General features: G+C 41.5%; 1 protein-coding gene across 9 annotated transcripts in view; it reads right to left on the reverse strand.

The window, feature by feature from the left end:
- Positions 1-235: 235 nt before the first annotated feature.
- The window catches only part of LRRC3B (leucine rich repeat containing 3B), a 55,528-nt gene continuing 32,668 nt past the window's right edge, over positions 236-23,095 (reverse strand). For 5 of the 9 annotated variants that reach the window (XM_084620125.1, XM_084620118.1, XM_084620119.1 and 2 more), the window contains one exon: positions 236-1,357. In XM_084620125.1, the coding sequence (XP_084476251.1) occupies positions 415-1,194 (780 nt within the window). In that variant the 5' untranslated portion in view covers positions 1,195-1,357 and the 3' untranslated portion in view covers positions 236-414. Of the gene's footprint in view, positions 1,358-4,235; positions 4,392-13,014; positions 13,063-23,095 lie in introns of those variants that run through there. The other 4 variants (XM_084620122.1, XM_084620123.1, XM_084620121.1 and 1 more) reach the window with 2 other exon arrangements.

Consider the following 23,095-nt stretch of genomic DNA (forward strand, 5'->3'; position numbering starts at 1 on the left):
CCGAGATTTTATGAGTGTTATGACTCACAGTATTACTGCTATTTTTAATCTTATTAATATTGACAAACCGAACAGGTTTAGTCACTAGACAGATTTCTGATCAATAAATTACTCTGTTTAACATGGTTCAAAGTTAAGTTTTTATTCGGTTTTAAATTAAAAAAATAAATTTTGTTATTAAATGGGTCTAACTAATGTTTACATATTAGTTTACTTACTTTAGAATACCACCAGAGAAGCAATTAAGCTATACCACCCAAACAAAAACTTTTGTTAGAAAGATCAACAGTGGCATAATTCAGTTAAACTGAAAAAAAAAGTCTTAAATGTTTACAATGAATGTTAGAAGTAAACCTCTGGTTTTAGTGCCATCCAAATCTAATTGCCATCTCAAAGTCAGTTGTATTCAGGATACTATACCACAGTGCTAATGTCATCAGCTTCTTCTGGTTTCTTTTGCCTGCTTGGCAGGGATTTCAAGTACTCAAGGTGTCTTCTTGCATCCTCTTGATTTTGCCGAACATAATAAACAACATAGGATATCACCATGGTGAACCAGCCAAACATGGTGACTAGCATGGCATAATCAGTAGTCTTTTTAGGAAGGTTACAAAGATCTGCATCATTGGCAGCATTGAGGAACGGTCTCCCAGCATGTTCATCTAACACAGAAGTCTTACAGATGACATTGTTGGCTGTTTCATGGTTGGATGCCATGCTCCTCAGGACCTGCTGCAGAGTACAGTCACAGTGCCAAGGATTGTTTGCAATTCTGGCTCTGGCCTTTAAGTTATTGAAAGCATTTTTGTGCACACTTTGAATCCGGTTGTCAGACAAGTCCAAAGTCTGCAAGGTTTCTGCCACTCCTTTAAAGGCATGTTCATCTATAAATTCAATACCATTTTTGGATAAATTGAGAACTCTCAGTTGATGCAAGTCCTTAAAAATTTCATTTGGGATTGACGTTATCTGATTGGAGTCCAAATAAAGTAAGACTGTTTCAGGAGGAAGATCTCTGGGTATTTCCTTGAGATTTGCATTGCTACAACTGACATTTAAACCTCCAGAATGAGAACAAAGGCAGCCTTTTGGGCACATACTGGCAGAATGAAAGCACAGTATCATGAGGACAAAACTTTGTAAGAGTAGACACATGGAGAGGGAACGAGTTAACCACAGGTCTACCAAATGCATGCTGGGATGTCAGCATAATCACACGACCATTTCTCATTTACCCAACAGTGGTGGTAAAGGATTCTGTACAGCCAAAGCGTAGCTTCATTTTCTTCAGCAGAATTAGCAAAAATGGACTAACAGGTGGACTTCCTCATGGTCAGTGTTCTTCTTAAAAATAAACCTAAGGAGAGAAAAAAAGGTTCCTTAGATCGTACAATACAATCCAGATTAGTTCATTTAAAAGGAAATAAATGTAATTTAACTGAAAAGTATTGCACAATGGTCTATTATCCCATCAGCGCACAGGGGATTTACTCATCTAACTCCTATTAGCATTAATCTGAGCTTAGTACTAAAATTGCAGCACATCTTTAAAAAGATAGGCCACAATAGTTCTGAAATGCAGAGGTTTGGGTTTAATATCAGACAATTATTACAACAGTAGTTTGTTTTTATCACAGACTTACTAAAATAACAGCCATAAAATGTATTTACATTTTCTAAGTTACAATAGAAGGCACATTAATAGGATTTACAGTTGAACACCAGCAACAGTGACAAATAAGGCCAATATTTTTGTGGTTAATGACCTCAAAACGAAATACTTCCTATTTTAAGTCCAAATTAGAGAATTACATTGACGAAACATTTTTCTGACTGAATGCACTCATTATAAAAACAACCAAGACAAATACTGCTGGAAGGCACAGCACAAATCCATATACCATGTGTGTATTTCCCCCCTCAATTCCTTTTTTTGCTTCTGAATGTTTTGAGTCTTCTAGTTCATGAAATGTTGCTAGATATTTCTGGAGAGTTCTAAAGAAATAAATTTCATCTTCCATTTTCTGTCTAAAAAGATTTATTGTCTATAAGTAACATACAGAAAACAGAAATAAAACAAAATACAAACAAAGGAAACAGTACCATGTCTGTGCAATGACCAAAAACTCACTCGAGGTATACTATATCCCAATGGAAGATAAGAAAATGATTAATATCTCTTAAGCCATCTTCAGAGGGAAAAAGATGCAAATATGCAGAAGCATATTTCTTCAACAGAAACACAAATGCGGACTATGATATGTTGACCTATAAGGATTCACAGATAACTTCATTTTTTCCCTCCCATTATGCTAAACCATGAATTGCTAACCATTCCAGGCCCATTTGTTTTTATTCACACACTTTCTAGTCTTTTAGCAGCTCAGACATTTTCAAGCCTTCTGAGTTATATGTACATATACATGATTTTTAACATACAGTGGAGTCCAATGAAAACGGAAATCCCTATAGGGAGGGATTTGTGAGATTCCATGTGGAACAAAGGATATCTATATTGCAATCACTTCTGCCTGCAGTGGTGCATCCTGCAGAATCCACAAACTAACCACACTTTCCAGGATCTCACCACAGCATTGACTCTCTATATTACTGAATATTTTTAACCCAACTACAGGAGTTTTAGTTAACCACTTTGCTGCTGTTACAGTGCAGTTACATCAGGACAAAACATGCCTCCCAGTATTGGTTTGTGTGTCAGGTACGCTACATGTGAGTATTCCATTGCTGCTTCAGTAGACTGTCGGAATTTCTAAAGAATCCCACAGCGGCCTCCTGCAAAGTATATCTGCAAGACAACTAAACACATTCACTTTTGCACTGGTGAGCCAGGAGGGGGCTTGCACAAGTCGCTTGTTAACAGAGCTGGCATTTGGGCTCCATAAACAGGGATCTCAGTTTTCATTAAAAGAAAAAAAAAAGTTTCTATCCCTTTTTCTTGCTATGCTAGCCTTGAAAATGTAAAATGAAGGAAAACAAAATGTAAAAACCCCAAACAAAGAACAACACTAAGGTTGAAGAAAGCAGCAGCTGGGTTCTCAGTATTCAAAATGAGGCTAGGCAGAACCTAAATTTCCATGCACGCACACACTCGCATGTACACACACACACACACACTTCCTGTGTAAAATAAATCTATTGTGTTTGGGATGTATCCTTAAGAATCATCTTGCTAAACCTCCCTAAAAGCCTTAGATCAATCCTGTGCACAGTGCTGTGATCATGGAGGGCAGAAAACACTTATGGGCTGCAAAAAAAGTGTTTTATTAACCTGCCCAGAAGAGCTTAGTGCTGGTTACAATGTTGAGCCCTTTCTGAGGCTAAGATGGAACAGGCAGGTGGCTAACTTTGGCAGCTCCACAGTGTGGGTCTGCCACCATGCCTGTGGTGGTGGGAGCTGCTACAAGAGGAACTCCACTAGGTTAGTTAACAACCGCATGGTCCCTGCCAGCTACTCCAGCAGCATATGAGAAGGTGGACAAGCTGCTACTGCACTGAGTAACTGCAGCCCTTCTCTCCCCACCAGAGCCTGCTTGCCCAGCCCCAGCTTGGAGCATGAAGAGTTGACACAGGCCCTGCACACTACTAAGGGAAAACTGGCTGCCCTGACCTTCCCTGCCCACCCATAAGTCAGGGCAGATCCATTTCCCCACCATATAACAGGTAGGACAGATTTATGTTCCTTCATTTTTCAGTCTAACCATTTGTTGAATTAAAATCTATACAGAAAATTCCCATCACAGCAGTGTCTGGGCTCAGATTAAATTAAACAGTGCAAGAACATTCTCCAAAAATAGGAAACAGAACCTGATTCTTAGATTATACCCCACTCTTCACGAAGAACCTCACCCTCACAGAAACAGGAGGATGCCAAAGAAAGAGAGCCCCATAAGCAGCAGGACACTAACACACACAGTCAGGGAAAATCCTGACCACAAAGCATCTGTAACCATGGCCTAGAAGTGGAAAGACTCAGGCCCCACCATGCAATATATATCCTTTTCACCGTGAACTTGTTCCTTGCTGCAAAGTATTTCTTAATAATTAAAATGACTGTTTCACCACTCTTTCCTGTGCGGCGTACCATAAACAAGGCCACTGGTACTGATATTAGGTCACTGACCTGGCTCAGCATCACAAAGGTGATAAGCATGGTGTTGCTACCTACTGCTCACACACTGCAACTTTTTACTAATAAGTAATACTGGAATCCTTACTATAGGAATGCTCAACAGCAGTAAGACTCCCGCCTCAAGCTGTTTCAAGTGGCCTGCAGGCATCTCGGTTGCTGATCTCACAGGAACATAAGTATTATCACTGTTCTCCTCACCAGGGCCTGAGGCTCAGGCAATGCATTTATTAGCCTGTATTGAAATGAGCATTCAATATATCCTGGTGGGAAAACAAAGCATAAATTGATTGTTAGCATATACCTGGATGTACAGTTACATCAGTGTTTTCCATAACATGAGTCAATATCAATAATATGGTTATGAAAGTGCAAGAATTAGCTTTATGAACTCTGAAGCATTTGATAGTTATCAATCCAATGAAAAATAATTTGTCAGACAACAGATGCATGGCACCGTATTTCTAACATGATGTTACCTGACTGCTGTTTAATGAATGTAGAATTATAATTGTAACAGTCTGCGAGCAACGCCACTTACATAGCTCTCCAAAAGCATTCCTGCTATGTCTCCATGTCTAAGATCCTGAGAGTCGTGTACAGGAAAGTAAGAAGTGGGTGACACATTTCAAAGAGAGCTCAAGTCCACCCAAGCAAACAGGTTCACAAATACCATGCTGAACTCTAAGAATGCAGATAAGCATCATGGTGCAGAATAGCAGCAAATGTTTCTACCTTCCTGCCTCCTGAACATTACTCTACAGTGACTCTGGCAGAGAAGTCCCCAACCCTACAAACTGCGACTTGAGAAATAATGTAATTGTTATTCTGAGCTCAATGGACTCTTCAGATTGCTGACAAAGGTTATGCAGGTGGCCAGTTATGACTACTATTCACGGTGCTAAGATATGCTTGTTTTAACTTTACATCCTCATCTCTTCCCTCACTAGTCCATTTCACCCACCAGTTATGTTCTTTTGTAACCTACTTTGTAAGCTCTTTGGAACAAGTACTGACTTTTTAAGTATTCTGCACAGTGTCTAGCATTATGGAGTGATGATCTCTGATTGGAGCCTATTGGTGCTACTGAAATACAAACAAACAAAGAATAATAAAAAGAGAACGCATCTAAGCCAAGTAGCCGACTGATGTAAAGGACATGAATGCTTTAGAAATGTCCTAAACTTACTAATTCATATTACGTTATTCATACAAAGAATTATCCACACATTTATGTGTTATTCAGTGTCAGCTAATAAAAGCAACAATCAACAAGAATGGTATTTCTTGAGAATTAATGACAGTCCTTAGCTGTAACTTTTTCCTCCCCATTCTCTTCTATAGAAATGCTACAAATCTAAATACTAAGATGGGTTAACTAGACTGCCTGGCACCAAATGAGGACATTGACATAATAGGTCCATCACAGAAACTTGGTGGTATGAGGATAATCAATGGGACCAGTAATACCAGGGTACAAAATATATAGGAATAACAGAATAGGTCACATTGCTGAGGGAGTGGCACTATATGTGAAAGAAGGCAGAGTCAAATAAAGTAAAAATCTTAAATTAATCAAAACTGTACCACAGAATTTCTATGGATAGAAATTCCATGCTTAAACAATAAAAGTATAGCTGTAAGAATATACTTCTGACCACCTGACCAGGATGGTGACAGTGACTGTTAAATGTTCAGGGACATTATAGACGCTACAAAGGCAGAAAACACAATAAATGGAGGATTTCAGCTAGCCCCATATTAGCTGGGAACATGTCACCTCAGGAAGGGATGCATAGATAAAATTTCTATCCACCATTAATGACTGCTTCTTGGAGCAACTAGTCGTGGAACCCACAAGGGGAGACGCAATTCTTGACTTAGTCCTAAGTGGAGCACACCAAATGTAGTCCAAGAGGAGAACATAGCTGAACCACTCAGGAATAGCAACCATAAAGTAATTAATTTTAACATCCTTGTTGGGGGAAAAATGCCAAAGAAACCCACCTTAGCAGCATTTAATTTCAAAAAGGGGAACTAAACAAAAATGAGGAAGGTAGTTAAATAGAAATTAAAAGGAACAGTCATAAGGGTGAAATGCCTGCAAACTGCATGGAGACCATTTAAAAACACCATAATAAAGGCTCAAACAAAATGAATACCCGAAATAAAAAAGAAAAAAACAGTACAAGGATCCAAAAATGCCACCATGGCTAAACATAAAAGAGTAAAAGGGGCAATTAGAGGCAAAAAGAATCCTTTAACAGCTGGAATTCAAATCCTAGTGAGAAAAATAGACAGGAATATAAACTCAAGTATAATAAGAAAAGTATAAGGCAGGCCAAGAAATAATTTAAAGAGCAACTAGCTACGGACACAAAAACTAGCAGCAAAAAATTGTTGAAGTACATCAGAAGCAAGAAGCCTGCCAAATGATCAGTGGGGCCATTAGACATTTGAGGTGCTAAAAGAGCACTCAGGGAAGACCAGGCCATTGCAGAAAAGCTAAATGGATTATGTTCATCAGTCTTCACAGCAGAGGATGTGAGGGAGATTCCCACACCTGAACCATTCTTTTTAGGTGATGAATCTGAGGAACTGTCCTAGATTGAGGTGTCAATAGAGGACACTTTGGAACAAAATGATACATTAAACAGTAATAAGTCACCAGGACCAGATGATGGTATTACCCAAGAGTTTTGAAGAAACTAATATGAAATTTCAGATCTAATAACTGTGGTATGTAACCTATCGCTTAAATCAGCATCTGTAGCATACAACTGGAGGGTAACTAATATAACACAGATTTTTAAAAAAAAAGGCTCCAGAAATGATCCTGGCAATTATATGCCAGTAAGCCTAACTTCAGTACCAGGCAAATTGGTTGAAACTATAGTAAAGAAGAAAATTATCAGACGCATAGATGAACACGATATATTGGGGAACAGTCAACATAGCTTTTTTAAAAGGAAATAATGGCTCACTACTCTAATAGAGTTCTTTGAAGTAGTCAACAAGTATGTGGAAAAGTGTGATCCAGTCAATAAAGTGTACTTAGACTTTCAGAAAGCCTTTGACTAGGTCCCTTATCAAAGGCTTTTAAGTAAAGTAAGCACTCCTGGGATGAGAGAGAAGGTCCTCTCAAGGACCAGTAACTGGTTAAAAGACAGGAAACAAAGGATAGGAATAAATGGTCAGTTTTCACAATGGAAAGAGGTCAATACCAAGGTCCCCCAAGGATCTGTACTAGGGCCTGTGCTGTCCAACATATTCATAAATGACCTGGAAAAGGGGGTGAACAGTGAAGTGGCAAAATTTCCAGACAATACAAAATTATTCAAGATAGTTCAGTCCATAGCTGACTGCAAAATGTTACAAAGAGGTTTCACAAAACTGGGTGACTGGGAAACAAAATGGTAGATTAAAGTCAATCTTGATAAGTGCAAAGCAATGCACATTGAAAAGAATAATCCCAGCCATACATACAAATTGATGGGGTCTAAATTAGCTGTTACTTCTCAAGAAAGATCTTGGAGTCATTGTGGATAGTTCTCTGAAAACATTTGCTAAATGTGCAGTGGCAGTCAAAAAAGGTAACAATGTTAAGAACTATTAGGAAAGGGATAGATAATTAAAACAGAAAACATCATAATGCCTCCATATACATCCATGGTACTCCCACACCTTGAACACTGCACGCAGTTCTGGTCTCCCCATCTCAGAAAAAAACATTAGAATTGGAAAAAAGACAGAGAAAGGCAATGAAACAGCTTTCATGTGAGGACAGATTAAAAAGACTGGGACTGTTCAATTTAGAAAACAGATAACCAGGAGGGAATATGAAAAAGATCTATAGTCATGAATGGTATGGCAAAACTGAAAGTGAATAAGAAAGTGACCTCTGCGTATAACACAAGAACTAGAGGTCACTATGAAATTAATAGACAGCAGGCTTAAAACAAACAAAAGGAAGTACTTCACACAATGCACAGTCAACCTGTGGAACTTGTTGCCAGGGGATGTTGTGAAGGCCAAAACTACAATGTGAGCTGGTAACAGGGCTGTAATTTCAAAAATTACCAACCATCATCTCATGTCTGTTGAGATCCCTCTACAAAGTAACAGTTAAATCTAACAACTGATAAACTAAAACAATCTCAAATGAAAACTGACAGCATACGTTAGAGGCAACCTAGAATCAGGAGTGCACTAAAACACTCATTTTGGTCTTGTCTCACACTTGCTAGTTCCCTAGGTGATGAGCACCTAAATTGCTGGGGCCAGGTTAATTAAAATTAATTAGAAGAGAGGAGTAAAATACACCCTTCTGGTGGGCTGGCCTGGAGAAGCAGCTTTATCTTCTACTGGAGCTCCAGAGAAGCTCTGAAGGTGAAAGGCACAGTTGGGAGGTGTTAGGGGGCTTATTCCTTCACCCACTTACTTCCCTGGTCCTTCTCGCATGAACAGAGAGCAACAATACCCGAAGTCCAAAGGTGCAAACAATTCAATGTTTATTGGGATGAACCTCCAGCAAGCATGATTCCAGTTTCCTTCCTTAGTGTCCCCCTTCCCAGCTCTGACACCTCAGAGCCTTACCTGTGTCCCTGTTCCCATTCCCCCCCTTAGCAAAACATCATTCCAATTCCCCACCCCCATTACCTGTTCCCTTCCCCCCCTTACTTCCTGATTGACTGCAGACTATATAGTAAAACTTGAGTTCTGCTTAGCTATACCTTAACCTATCATTTTACTGAAATTTAACTAACCACTCCGAACATATTGTAACATGATTATTTAACCAATTATATCCCACCACCTTAATTAGTTTACACCCAGCAAAATTAATTATACAGCAGACAGGAACAATCACAGAACCAGACAGAGATTATGCAGACAAACAATAGGGAAATGGGGACTACAGTGATAGAACAAACACAGAAATGAGGATTTCACATCCCAGCTATTGATAAGTGAGTTCTTGCCAGACAGGATGCTATCAAACTAAGTTTCCTTTTACATCTTCTAGGCACTTCCCTTTCTCTGGAGGTGATAGGCATTATCAGAACAGGATTGTATTCCTAACAGCCCAATAGCACCTTACTTCAATGTGACTAGTTTGGAATGTGAGGATCTGATCATTCGCAGCTTATGGCTGCCTCTGCTGCTTAGCCAAAGATCTTAACTTAAGCACAGGGCCTCAGACTGTCACAGTAAGAGAAGGACTTTACACTGGCAGACAGTGATTTTGATTCTCTTTATTTCTTTTATACCTCTATAACTAGCTAAGTGATAAGAATACACCTAAATTCTTAGAGTATATGCCTTTACAGGCAGGCCTGCATATCTATATCCTAACAGGAGGTGCCAAACCAAATGCATTCCCTAACCACACTTCCTTCATGGCTAACCCATTTCACTGTCTGCCATGATACAAGGGATGTTTTGACTGCTTTCACATCTCCTGATGGGTCTTCTACCAGCAGGGAACTGTGCCAGGTGCTATGCTGGTGCTCTGGGACAAACCTAGCCCCCTGGGTCAGATTTTGCCTTTGTTTTACCCACGAAACGCAAATTACCTGCCACTGACCTCAGTGAGTGCAGAGTTTGGCCTTTGGAGCAGTCGTAATTATGAAAATTTGGGCTCCTTTTTTTCCCCAAATAAACCAAAACACTTTCCACCGAAAGGAACAAGTTGAATGAGGTCACAGGAAAAGCTAGTGTATCTTCTTATCCTGCCCCCAATGCTCTCTCCAAGGAAATGGAAGATGGCAGCATCCATTTCAATCTTAGAAACTTTTCAGCAGATGTTGCACGCAGGTGAAAAGCATAAACACAGTGATATCCAAGGTGAGACAGTTCAGATTATGAACTTATTCAGGGCCCTTTCACCCAAAACTAGAAAGATATCCACAAGGTTATTAGAGATGAAAATGCTAAACACAAAGCACTAAGTCTAAGATGTATTGTACTTAAGTCATGCCACATGCAAAGGATACTTGATATTATACTTGTGATAGACATATAATTTGTATGGATCATACTTATGGAGAGAAGTCCCATGATCCTCATATTCGTTCTGTTCTTTTTCTTCTTTTCAGTAATGTAAATGACTCAAATACTTCCCTCTATCCCATTTCTACTGAAGAGCTGGATCCTAAGCTGGCGTAAACTGGTGTAGCTCCACTGACTTCAAAGTGGCCCACAGCTTTTATTTGTTCTGACTGGGGCAGGAGTCCTGCGGGGCAGTCCACGACCCCCTCATGAGGTGAGGAGGGAACCAGTTGTTAAGATTTTGGCATCTCATCACTGCGCATACCCATATAATCCATATCCAAAGACAGATTTTGTGGCTTCACTTTTATGTCATTACTATTCTTACAAACTATACATACTATCATATCTCTAGAAATACTATCTTGTGAGTAGTACTAGTGAGAGAACCACCACATGTAGCTAAAACTCAGAACCTGAATTCAACAGGGAAGAGCAAACAGTTCACCTTCCCCCACAAAGTGAGAAATTTACTTTACTAAAAAGAGTAAGGAAAATAGGACGAAGCGGAATTTATCCTTCTTAAACACTAGATTGTGGCTTTTAGGCCCTCAGGTGTATTGGTGGGAGCAGTACAGATTTTATTGCAAAAGTGGTAGTGACCACAGACGTGCTTATGAAGAGCCAAGAGAGGCAGAATGTCTGTGGAGGGACTCTACTAACAAAGGGTGTAGCTTACACTCCATCCTTCACCAGACTCAGATCACAAGCTGGTACACAGGACCAAGGCTCTAGCCATGTCCATATCCAGCCACAATTCCTCCAGTGTGTGTGGCGCTTTGTGTTGCCCTGTAACTCTCCTATACTCTAGGTTTGAGGGCACAAACATCTGGATTCTAGCTGCCCCCTGAGCCTGTGCACATGGAGAGGGAACATTTCCATGAACTTTCTCCCCACTCTGCTTAGGAACAGCCAGAAGCCATCCACTGATGTTTAAAAATATTGGTGAGACCAAGTACAGGTCTGAATCTAGTCCAGGCTAGTAGTGTCCAAAAATCATTACCAAATAATGACTGTTCAGAGGTTAGTGTACATGAAATAAGTTAATGATTTCAGTGCAGTTCCTTGCAGACAGAGGTGCTTATCACAAAACCTGTCAGTATGTTTTGACAGTCTTAGAAGAGGCAAAAGACCGAGATGGTACGGAGACTGCACTTCCTCTATGGTTAGGGATGATGCCTGCAAAATGGAGTTGAGGATTACTGGCAGGATATTAGAGAAAAGTTTGCATCACTGCATATTCGTGCTTTACCAGTTCTGTGCCTAGCAGACAGCAGTCTTCATAGGTATCAATCTGGCTTCTTTCACAAGCAATACATTCACTTAGAAGAAAAAAAAAAGAGTTTACTATCTGAGCTGTACTATACAATTCTTAAAGTGCCTGGGTAACACATTCAGGGTAGATTTCTGAAGTAAAAACACAGCGTAAGAAATTAGAATGTGGTCTTCAGTCTGCATGGAGAGTACTGGCAACATTAGCTTTCGGTGCAGCTTTCCCTGGTGGTGGGTTCACTAGACAGCATATTATTTATTTATGCTACATAGTGTCTACAAGCCCTACTCATGTACCAGATTCCCCTTGTGCCATGCACTGTACTAACAGAACAAAGTGACGGTCCCTGTCCTCAGGAGCTTACAATCTAAATGTAAGACAAGAGACAATAGATGGATACAGATGGACAGGGGAGTACAAGGAATCAACATAATAGCCAGTGATCTCAGCAAACCAGCAGCCTCACCGTTGTCAAGTCTTTGTAGGTATTAAGGCAAAGGAGAGATTTAAGGAAGGATCTGAAGGTGAATAATTAGGTCATTTTGCAGATGTTTGCAGGGAGCATCTCCCAAAGATGAGGGGCAGCATAGGAGAAAGCACAAAAGTACTTGTTTGAAAATTTAGCAAGTGGGCAATGGAGTCTGGCATCACGGGCTGCTTCTAGAGGAGCATCAACAGCGAAGGAGAGAGAAGACAGTTGTGGTCAATCCCCACCCTACCTAGCTGATGGCACAAGTGCATGGCTACCTTGGAGGCAGGTAATCAGTAGTACTACATAGGGCAATCTTGAGAGAGATGCCAAGAGTTGCTTAGAAGGTGCTAAGTGCTCTAAGCTCCCAAATGAAAGTCTATGACAGTGGAGTATTTTCAGCAGCTTGCAGGATTGAGTCCTTATGCAGTTATAAAAACATGAATAAAAGCTAACAGCAAATGAGGCAGGAGAGAAAACATTCAGGAGAGATCACTGATTCAATGAATAATAGAAATGTCATGATTAATCAGTGTGAGCCTGAACTTAAATTACATAACAGATTCATTAGGTATATCATTAGATAATGTACCCACGCCATAATATTCTCTTAATACAGGACTTGAAATGCCAATGGACATTCTCAGCTCTTCAAGACTTCCATTATAAACATCTTTTTAACACCACATACCTGTTCACTAAACATTTTTAGTTATAGAGGTATGTGTTATAGGAAACCGTTAATAGATCACAGGGTATGAATAGTATTTCTTAACAATTACGGAGTAATAAAATAGTTAAGGAGAGCCTGCATGAACATATTAAGCTATAATTACTTTCTGATAGCGAGATCACTGAATGTATTTGCTCCTGAACAGATTAACAGCTTAATCACACTGTGTGGGCAAGTGAATCAGCACTTTTAGACTGATGGGTTGGGTTCATGTTAAAAATGTATTTGACTTTTCTTCTTTTTCCTCTTGAAGTCAGAAATTAATTTTATAACTCTGAACTGACAAATAATTGTGTGAAGCAAATACAAGAAAAGCTCAGTATGGGGGAAAAAGCAATTACCTCTTTCTTCCAGGCTTTGTATGTTGCTTCTAATCTTGGAAGTGTTTTCTAGAAAACACAGATCAGAATGAGAATTGGTTTTCATAGGAGAAGCGCCATTAAAAAAAAAACAAACAAACCCCAAAACCCAACTGGCCAACCAAAACAGCTGCCCAGCGTTGCTGTTAGGGATCTTTGAGTCCTGGCAAAGGTCAAACAGGGCTTTATTTGATTGTTTTGCTGTCACCATCCTTTACTTTGTAAACTATTCAGCACTATCTACCTTTTCCTGAGTCTCTCCTATATCCCTTTCTTATGGTTTAGGTGGACCATAATAGGCTAATCATCCCTCTTATATCTCCCACAAGCAACACAGTCAACAGATAAACATAAGCAAGATTTCATATGCAACCTGACATAAGAACAGAAATATTACGCAAGGTGAACTTTAATACAAATTGAACTCTATCACTAAATAGTTATACTTGTAAAACCTAGTTAATTACCAGGATAAATTTTTGGACACCTCAGCAATTACTCATGAAACAGACTCTAAAAACAGGTTTTCACTAGTGTTCAGTCACATCAGTAGGGTTCTTTCAGGTGACGAACAGAAATGACCAATTAACAACAATGATTACAAGCAAGTTTTCTGTTCCCAACCCAACTGCTTCGGAGGACAGTTTCATTGCTATAGAGTAGATGAGACAAACATTTTCAGTACCGCTACAGAGCTCGAGACTATGTTCCATGAGGTCTCTGTGACAGGTTCGGTCACAGAGACCTTGAGGCTGTCACCTGACGTGGTGGAAGTACCTCTGAGCCCATTTTCCACTGCCAGCTTGGGACTCCAGAACCCTGCCTTGTTGAGCCAGACACGCTAGTCTGCTCCAACACAGACCCAGGTCTGGTCCGCCCTCAAAGGTGCCAGCTTTAACTGAAAAATCACTCAGCAAGTCACCTATCTCCAGCACCCAGACACCCAGCTCCCAATGGGATCTAAACCCCAAATAAATCCATTTTACTCTGTATAATCATTATACAGGGTAAACTCATATTGTCCACCCTCTGTAACACCAATAGAGATGTACAGCTGTTTGTTCCCCCAGATATTAATCACTTACTCTGGGTTTACTAATAAACAGAAGTGATTTTATTAAGTATAAAAAGTAGGATTTAAGTGGTTTCAAGTAACAGACAGACAGAACAAAGTAAGTTAACAAGCAAAATAAAACAAATATACAAGTTTAAGCCTAATACATGTATGAAATGAATACAGGTAAATCTCACCCTCAGAGATGTTCCAATAAGCTTCTTTCACAGACTAGACTCCTTCTTACTCTAAGCACAATCCTTTCCCCTGGTACAGTTCTTGTTAGTTCCAGCTCAGGTGACAACTAGGGGTTTTCTCATGACTGCAGCCCCCTTTGTTTTGTTCCACCCCCTTTTGTAGCTTTGGCACAAGACGGGAATCTTTTGTCTCTCTGGGACCCCACCCCTCCTTCTAAAAGGAAAAGCACCAGGTTTAAGATGGATTCCAGTACCAGGTGACATGGTCACATGTCCTGTGAGACCCCAAGCCTCCATTCTTGCTGGCCTGACTCACAGGAAGGCTTACACGTAAACAGAGCCATTTACAACCAATTGTTCTAGTTAATGGTAGCCATCAAGATCCTAAGCCACCATTAGTGGCCCACACTTTGCATAATTACAATAGTACCTCAGAGTAATACTTCATATTTGTAGTTTTAGATACAGTCATACAAATAGGATGAACACACTCAGTAGATTATAAGCTTTATAATGATACCTTACAAGAGACCTTTTGCATGAAGCATATTCCAGTTACATCATATTCACCCTTATGAAACCTATTTCCATAAAACATATGGAGTGCAACGTCGCAGTCTCAATCACATTTTCTGTAACAATGTGGAAAAAGATTTTGTGCCAGCAATTAAACCCTTTTCAGTAGCATTCTTTAGGTCCATCTAACCTAGAAAATTGACAAACTCCTGAAACATTTTTTTTCTAGGGTAGGTGGACCCAAATACCAGTTTCACTCTCAAAACTTGTGGCACCTTAGAGACTAACCAATTTATTTGAGCATGAGCTTTCGTGAGCTACAGCTCACTTCATTGGATGCATACCGTGGAAACTGCAGAAGACATTATATACACACAGAGACCATGAAACAATACCTCCTCCCACCCCACTGTCCTGCTGGTAATAGCTTATCTAAAGTGATCATCAAGTTGGGCCATTTCCAGCACAAATCCAGGTTTTCTCACCCTCCGCCCCCCCCCCCCCCCACAAACAAACTCACTCTCCTGCTGGTAATAGCCCATCCAAAGTGACCACTCTCTTCACAATGTGTATGATAATCAAGGTGGGCCATTTCCTGCACAAATCCAGGTTCTCTCACTCCCTCACCCCCCTCCAAAAACCACACACACAAACTCACTCTCCTGCTGGTAATAGCTCATCCAAAGTGACCACTCTCCCTACAATGTGCATGGTAATCAAGGTGGGCCATTTCCAGCACAAATCCAGGCTTTCTCACCCCCCCCCACCCCCCCGGGAACACACACACACACAAACTCACTCTCCTGCTGGCAATAGCTCATCCACTCTCCAAGTTTAAATCCAAGTTTAACCAGAACGTCGGGCGGGGGGGGGGGTAGGAAAAAACAAGGGGAAATAGGCTACCTTGCATAATGACTTAGCCACTCCCACTCTCTATTTAAGCCTAAATTAATAGTATCCAATTTGCAAATGAATTCCAATTCAGCAGTTTCTCGCTGGAGTCTGGATTTGAAGTTTTTTTGTTGTAAGATAGCGACCTTCATGTCTGTGATTGCGTGACCAGAGAGACTGAAGTGTTCTCACAGGGCCTAATAACATCAGCCACACTAGCAGAGGCTCGTTCACCTGCACATCCACCAATGTGATATATGCCATCATGTGCCAGCAATGCCCCTCTGCCATGTACACTGGTCAAACTGGACAGTCTCTACGTAAAAGAATAAATGGACACAAATCAGATGTCAAGAATTATAACATTCATAAACCAGTCGGAGAACACTTCAATCTCTCTGGTCACGCAATCACAGACATGAAGGTCGCTATCTTAAAACAAAAAAACTTCAAATCCAGACTCCAGCGAGAAACTGCTGAATTGGAATTCATTTGCAAATTGGATACTATTAATTTAGGCTTAAATAGAGACTGGGAGTGGCTAAGTCATTATGCAAGGTAGACTGTGTCCTCTTGTTTTTTCCTACCCCCCCCCCCACCAGATGTTCTGGTTTAACTTGGATTTAAACTTGGAGAGTGGTCAGTTTGGATGAGCTATTACCAGCAGGAGAGTGAGTTTGTGTGTGTATGGGGGTGGGGGGGATGTGAGAAAACCTGGATTTGTGCAGGAAATAGCCCAACTTGATTGTCATGCACATTGTGTAAAGAGTTGTCACTTTGGATGGGCTATCACCAGCAGGAGAGTGAATTTGTGTGGGGGGGTGGAGGGTGAGAAAACCTGGATTTGTGCTGGAAATGGCCCACCTGATGATCACTTTAGATAAGCTATTACCAGCAGGACAGTGGGGTGGGAGGAGGTATTGTTTCATATTCTCTGTGTATATATAAAGTCTGCTGCAGTTTCCACGGTATGCATCCGATGAAGTGAGCTGTAGCTCATGAAAGCTTATGCTCAAATAAATTGGTTAGTCTCTAAGGTGCCACAAGTACTCCTTTTCTTTTTGCGAATACAGACTAACACGGCTGTTACTCTGAAACCTGGTTTATGAATGTTATAATTCTTGACATCTGATTTGTGTCCATTTATTCTTTTACGTAGAGACTGTCCAGTTTGACCAATGTAAATGGCAGAGGGGCATTGCTGGCACATGATGGCATATATCACATTGGTGGATGTTCAGGTGAACGAGCCTCTGATAGAGTGGCTGATGTTATTAGGCCCTGTGATGGTGTCCCCTGAATAGATATGTGGGCACAGTTGGCAACGGGCTTTGTTGCAAGGATAGGTTCCCGGGTTAGTGGTTCTGTTGTGTGGTATGTGGTTGTTGGTGAGTATTTGCTTCAGGTTGCGGGGCTGTCTGTAGGCAAGGACTGGCCTGTCTCCCAAGATTTGTGAGAGTGTTGGGTCATCCTTCAGGATAGGTTGTAGATCCTTAATAATGCGTTGGAGGGGTTTTAGTTGGGGGCTGAAGGTGACGGCTAGTGGCGTTCTGTTATTTTCTTTGTTAGGCCTGTCCTGTAGTAGGTGACTTCTGGGAACTCTTCTGGCTCTATCAATCTGTTTCTTCACTTCCGCAGGTGGGTATTGTAGTTGTAAGAAAGCTTGACAGAGATTTTGTAGGTGTTTGTCTCTGTCTGAGGGGTTGGAGCAAATGCGGTTGTATCGCAGAGCTTGGCTGTAGATGATGGATCGTGTGGTGTGGTCAGGGTGAAAGCTGGAGGCATGTAGGTAGGAATAGCGGTCAGTCGGTTTCCGGTATAGGGTGGTGTTTATGTGACCATTGTTTATTAGCACTGTAGTGTCCAGGAAGTGGATCTCTTGTGTGGACTGGACCAGGCTGAGGTTGATGGTGGGATGGAAATTGTTCAAATCATGGTGGAATTCCTCAAGGGCCTCTTTTCCATGGGTCCAGATGATGAAGATGTCATCAATATAGCGCAAGTAGAGTAGGGGCATTAGGGGACGAGAGCTGAGGAAGCGTTGTTCTAAATCAGCCATAAAAATGTTGGCATACTGTGGGGCCCTGCGGGTACCCATAGCAGTGCCGCTGATCTGAAGGTATACATTGTCCCCAAATGTAAAATAGTTATGGGTAAGGACAAAGTCACAAAGTTCAGCCACCAGGTTAGCCGTGACATTATCGGGGATAGTGTTCTTGACGGCTTGTAGTCCATCTTTGTGTGGAATGTTGGTGTAGAGGGCTTCTACATCCATAGTGGCCAGGATGGTGTTATCAGGAAGATCACCGATGGACTGAAGTTTCCTCAGGAAGTCAGTGGTGTCTCGAAAGTAGCTGGGAGTGCTGGTAGCGTAGGGTCTGAGGAGGGAGTCTACATAGCCAGACAATCCTGCTCTCAGGGTGCCAATGCCTGAGATGATGGGGCGCCCAGGATTTCCAGGTTTATGGATCTTGGGTAGTAGATAGAATATCCCAGGTCGGGGTTCCAGGGGTGTGTCTGTGCGGATTTCTTCTTGTGCTTTTTCAGGAAGTTTCTTGAGCAAATGCTGTAGTTGCTTTTGGTAACTCTCAGTGGGATCATAGGGTAATGGCTTGTAGAAAGTGGTGTTGGAGAGCTGCCGAGCAGCCTCTTGTTCATATTCCGACCTATTCATGATGACAACAGCACCTCCTTTGTCAGCCTTTTTGATTATGATGTCAGAGTTGTTTCTGAGGCTGTGGATGGCATTGTGTTCCGCACAGCTGAGGTTATGGGGCAAGTGATGCTGCTTTTCCACAATTTCAACCTGTACACGTCGGCGGAAGCATTCTATGTAGAAGTTCAGTCTGCTGTTTCGACCTTCAGGAGGAGTCCACCTAGAATCCTTCTTTTTGCAGTGTTGGTAGGGAGGCCTCTATGGATTAGTATGTTGTTCAGAGGTATTTTGGAAATATTCCTTGAGTCGGAGACGTCGAAAATAGGATTCTAGGTCACCACAGAACTGTATCATGTTCGTGGGGGTGGAGGGGCAGAAGGAGAGGCCCCGAGATAGGACAGCTGCTTCTGCTGGGCTGAGAGTATAGTTGGATAGGTTAACAATATTGCTGGGTGGGTTGAGGGAACCATTGCTGTGGCCCCTTGTAGCATGTAGTAGTTTAGAAAGTTTAGTGTCCTTTTTCTTTTGTAGAGAAGCAAAGTGTGCATTGTAAATGGCTTGTCTAGTTTTAGTAAAATCCAGCCACGAGGAAGTTTGTGTGGAAGGTTGTTTTTTTATGAGAGTATCCATTTTTGAGAGCTCATTCTTAATCTTTCCCTGTTTGCTGTAGAGGATGTTGATCAGGTGATTCCGCAGTTTCTTTGAAAGCGTGTGGCACAAGCTATCAGCATAGTCTGTGTGGTATGTAGATTGTAATGGATTTTTTACCTTAAGTCCTTTTGGTACGATGTCCATCTGTTTGCATTTGGAAAGGAAGATGATGTCTATCTGTATCTGTACAAGTTTTTTCATGCAGTTGATAGATTTCCACTCCATACGGCTAAATGCAGTGCCTTGCATAATGACAGGTTTCAGAGTAACAGCCGTGTTAGTCTGTATTCGCAAAAAGAAAAGGAGTACTTGTGGCACCTTAGAGACTAACCAATTTATTTGAGCATGAGCTTTCGTGAGCTACAGCTCACTTCATCAGATGCATACCGTGGAAACTGCAGAAGACAGGAGAGTGAGTTTGTGTGTGTGGTTTTTGGAGGGGGGTGAGGGGGTGAGAGAACCTGGATTTGTGCAGGAAATGGCCCAGCTTGATTATCATACACATTGTGAAGAGAGTGGTCACTTTGGATGGGCTATTACCAGCAGGAGAGTGAGTTTGTTTGTGGGGGGGGGGGGGGGCGGAGGGTGAGAAAACCTGGATTTGTGCTGGAAATGGCCCAACTTTATGATCACTTTAGATAAGCTATTACCAGCAGGACAGTGGGGTGGGAGGAGGTATTGTTTCATGGTCTCTGTGTGTATATAATGTCTTCTACAGTTTCCACGGTATGCATCCGATGAAGTGAGCTGTAGCTCACGAAAACTCATGCTCAAATAAACTGGTTAGTCTCTAAGGTGCCACAAGTACTCCTTTTCTATATACACACAGAGACCATGAAACAATACCTCCTCCCACCCCACTGTCCTGCTGGTAATAGCTTATCTAAAGTGATCATCAAGTTGGGCCATTTCCAGCACAAATCCAGGTTTTCTCAACCTCCGCCCCCCCCCCCCCAACTCACTCTCCTGCTGGTAATAGCCCATCCAAAGTGACCACTCTCTTCACAATGTGTATGATAATCAAGGTGGGCCATTTCCTGCATAAATCCAGGTTCTCTCACTCCCTCACCCCCCTCCAAAAACCACACACACAAACTCACTCTCCTGCTGGTAATAGCCTGGATTTGTGCTGGAAATGGCCCACCTTGATTATCATGCACATTGTAGGGAGAGTGGTCACTTTGGATAAGCTATTACCAGCAGGAGAGTGAGTTTGTGTGTGTGGTTTTTGGAGGGGGGTGAGGGAGTGAGAGAACCTGGATTTATGCAGGAAATGGCCCACCTTGATTATCATACACATTGTGAAGAGAGTGGTCACTTTGGATGGGCTATTACCAGCAGGAGAGTGAGTTTGTGTGTGGGGGGGGTAGAGGGTGAGAAAACCTGGATTTGTGCTGGAAATGGCCCACTTGATGATCACTTTAGATAAGCTATTACCAGTAGGACAGTGGGGTGGGAGGAGGTATTGTTTCATGGTCTCTGTGTGTATATAATGTCTTCTGCAGTTTCCACGGTATGCATCCGATGAAGTGAGCTGTAGCTCACGAAAGCTCATGCTCAAATAAATTGGTTAGTCTCTAAGGTGCCACAAGTACTCCTTTTCTTTTTGCGAACACAGACTAACACGGCTGTTACTCTGAAAACTCTCAAAACTGGTTCTGAGCTGGAAGTATCTGTGATAGCTAGCCACTGAAGCAGGTTTCAGAAAGATTGATAAAACATTTTAGACACAAAAGGCCAACTTCACATATTTGCCTAGCTACTTCTCCTACATGATACAGGAATATAAATGCCAAACTGAAAGAAACAAATGGTTCACTTCATCAATACGTGGTTCTTATACTGGTCAAAGGTGGATGCTTCAGGAAATACACAAGTCCTCCAATAATGCACTTAATTCTGCAAAACCATACCATGAAAAATGTCTTCTTGACCTCCGATGGTGATCCGTGTATACATAAGCATTGATAGTCCTAGCTAGTGACCGCAGATGCTATTCCTTTTCATATAAATATCTAACTCTTCTTCTAAAATATGTGGTGAGAAAGGCATTGTCCCAAACTGATGTAAGTATATTTGTAACATCTGTAAGTATATTTCCCTCTGAAGAGGGATGAGAACGAGACTGTCTAGAGAGCATTCTCATTTTTCAAGGCACTCATTCTCTTCTTCATCCTGTCATGTTCAGGCCTACCCAAGCCCCCTCCAAATGCTGCAGAATCTTATTAGACAGTGAAGAGGCTACATAAAAGATGTGTACAGTTCCATGTACGGTTAAACTAGGGGACTTAGTCATAACCATCTTTTAGGAATGCATTTAAATATGCTATTGATAAATTTCACCCAAGCATGCCTGGCCTTTTCTCTTGAATGGTCATTTCCCAGATCATCATGCAGCCACTACACCCAGGCTTCCTCAGACATCATTCACAGTGGAAAAGGCAGCAAACAAGGTAAAACATATATAAGTAAAATGAGCCAGGAAGAGTAATGAGGTACGGTCTATGTTTAAGCACTTGCTAGCCTAGTTAACAGAATATTTATGAAGTGGGACTATTTGAAAAAAACAATGAACAGCGCATATCAGTTATTTCACTGACACAGGAGAAGAAAATCAGAAAAAAGCAACATTATAATTAGGCTGGGGAAGCTGTGCTGATAAAGTCAATGAGGTAGCCATCAGCCCACCAACCTGAAGGGAATATTCAGCAAGGAACACAGTAGTGACTATATAAAACTGACTACTGCATAACAAAGCTTCCAGAAAGATTGTTCAATTTGCTACCTCAAGATTTCTAAGTGTGGGGGAATTGGCATAGGCCCAGTGTAATAGACCCCACTATAGAAAGCGTGACTGGGGGAAAAGGAAGCATGGTCAGGATCTGCAACATCTACCCAATCCGTGGCCCCCATGATGGGGACTGATACCAGTCAGTGCAACTGAAAGCAAATAAGAGTTGTTGTGACAATTGGGCCTACAAATTTACCCAAATTGTGAAATCAGCTGTAACAATGTTAAAATTCATATGATGCTACAATAACCCATAACTACCAATACTGATGGGAAAAAGAACAAAAGGGAGGCAGAATAACTGAATTAGTCCAAACAAAAAAGGCCAAGTTGATCCTATTAAATAACTGCTTGTTAAATTCTGCTTGTTAAAATGTGATGCCAGAAGCTAATGAGCCAAAATTAGTATGTCAGATATTAGGCCTAACTGGTAATCAAAATAATGAGGGGATGGGCTACTCCGCCCATCACTCCCTGTTTGGGTCCTTAAAAGAAAACAGATTTTATGGAGAAAGTATATAAGAAGAAAAGGAAGAACAAATGGAGGCTACAAACAAATGGAGCTTCACCAAGACGGCTGCCACCCGTTTCATGAGAACCTGGGCCTTCACCAGCCTGATCCTGTGAAGTGTCCTGACCAGAATGGGCCAGAGACGGGGAGGACCTAAGTGACACCACCATCCCTACCCGCTCCAGTTGAATTCTAACCACCACCCGGGATGACAGCTATGATAATTTCTGATACCATCGAAGACACTGTCAAACAAGAGGGTTTTTCCTTTTAAACACTGTGTACAGCTAAAGGGAAAGGGAACAAGAAATGTTGATAAAAGGAAAGACTTACTTAATACTTTACGTTTCAAATGCTTTAACTCTTTTTTTCTTCTTTTCTGTGTCTTTAATAAAAAGTTAAAAGGATTTTTAATGGTGTGTTTGCCATGGTGCTAATCAGGCTGAGGTCTCTGCATACCAACCACAGACCTTGTTTAATATTATTTAATGTTGGACAGTGACTGGGTTACGTTCACATCTTTAGCCCATCTATTTCATCTACATTAGTACAACAGAGTATGTCTACACTGCTGCTGGGAGGGAGTCTCCCAGCACCAGTAGATAAGCTCGAGTTAGTGCGCTAAAAATAGCAGTACAGACACTGCAGCTCAGACGCTCAAGCCCACCTAATCCCACGAGTCTGAACTGTGGTGGCTAGTCTCCACCACAGCACATCCACACTGCTATTTTGAGCACACTAACGCGAGTCTGTCTCCTCGGGCTGGGTGGCTCACTCCTATGTACAGAGTTGACAT

The sequence above is a fragment of the Lepidochelys olivacea genome, assembly GCF_965140295.1.
Source record: "Lepidochelys olivacea isolate rLepOli2 genome assembly, chromosome: 2".
NCBI lineage: Eukaryota > Metazoa > Chordata > Testudines > Cheloniidae > Lepidochelys > Lepidochelys olivacea.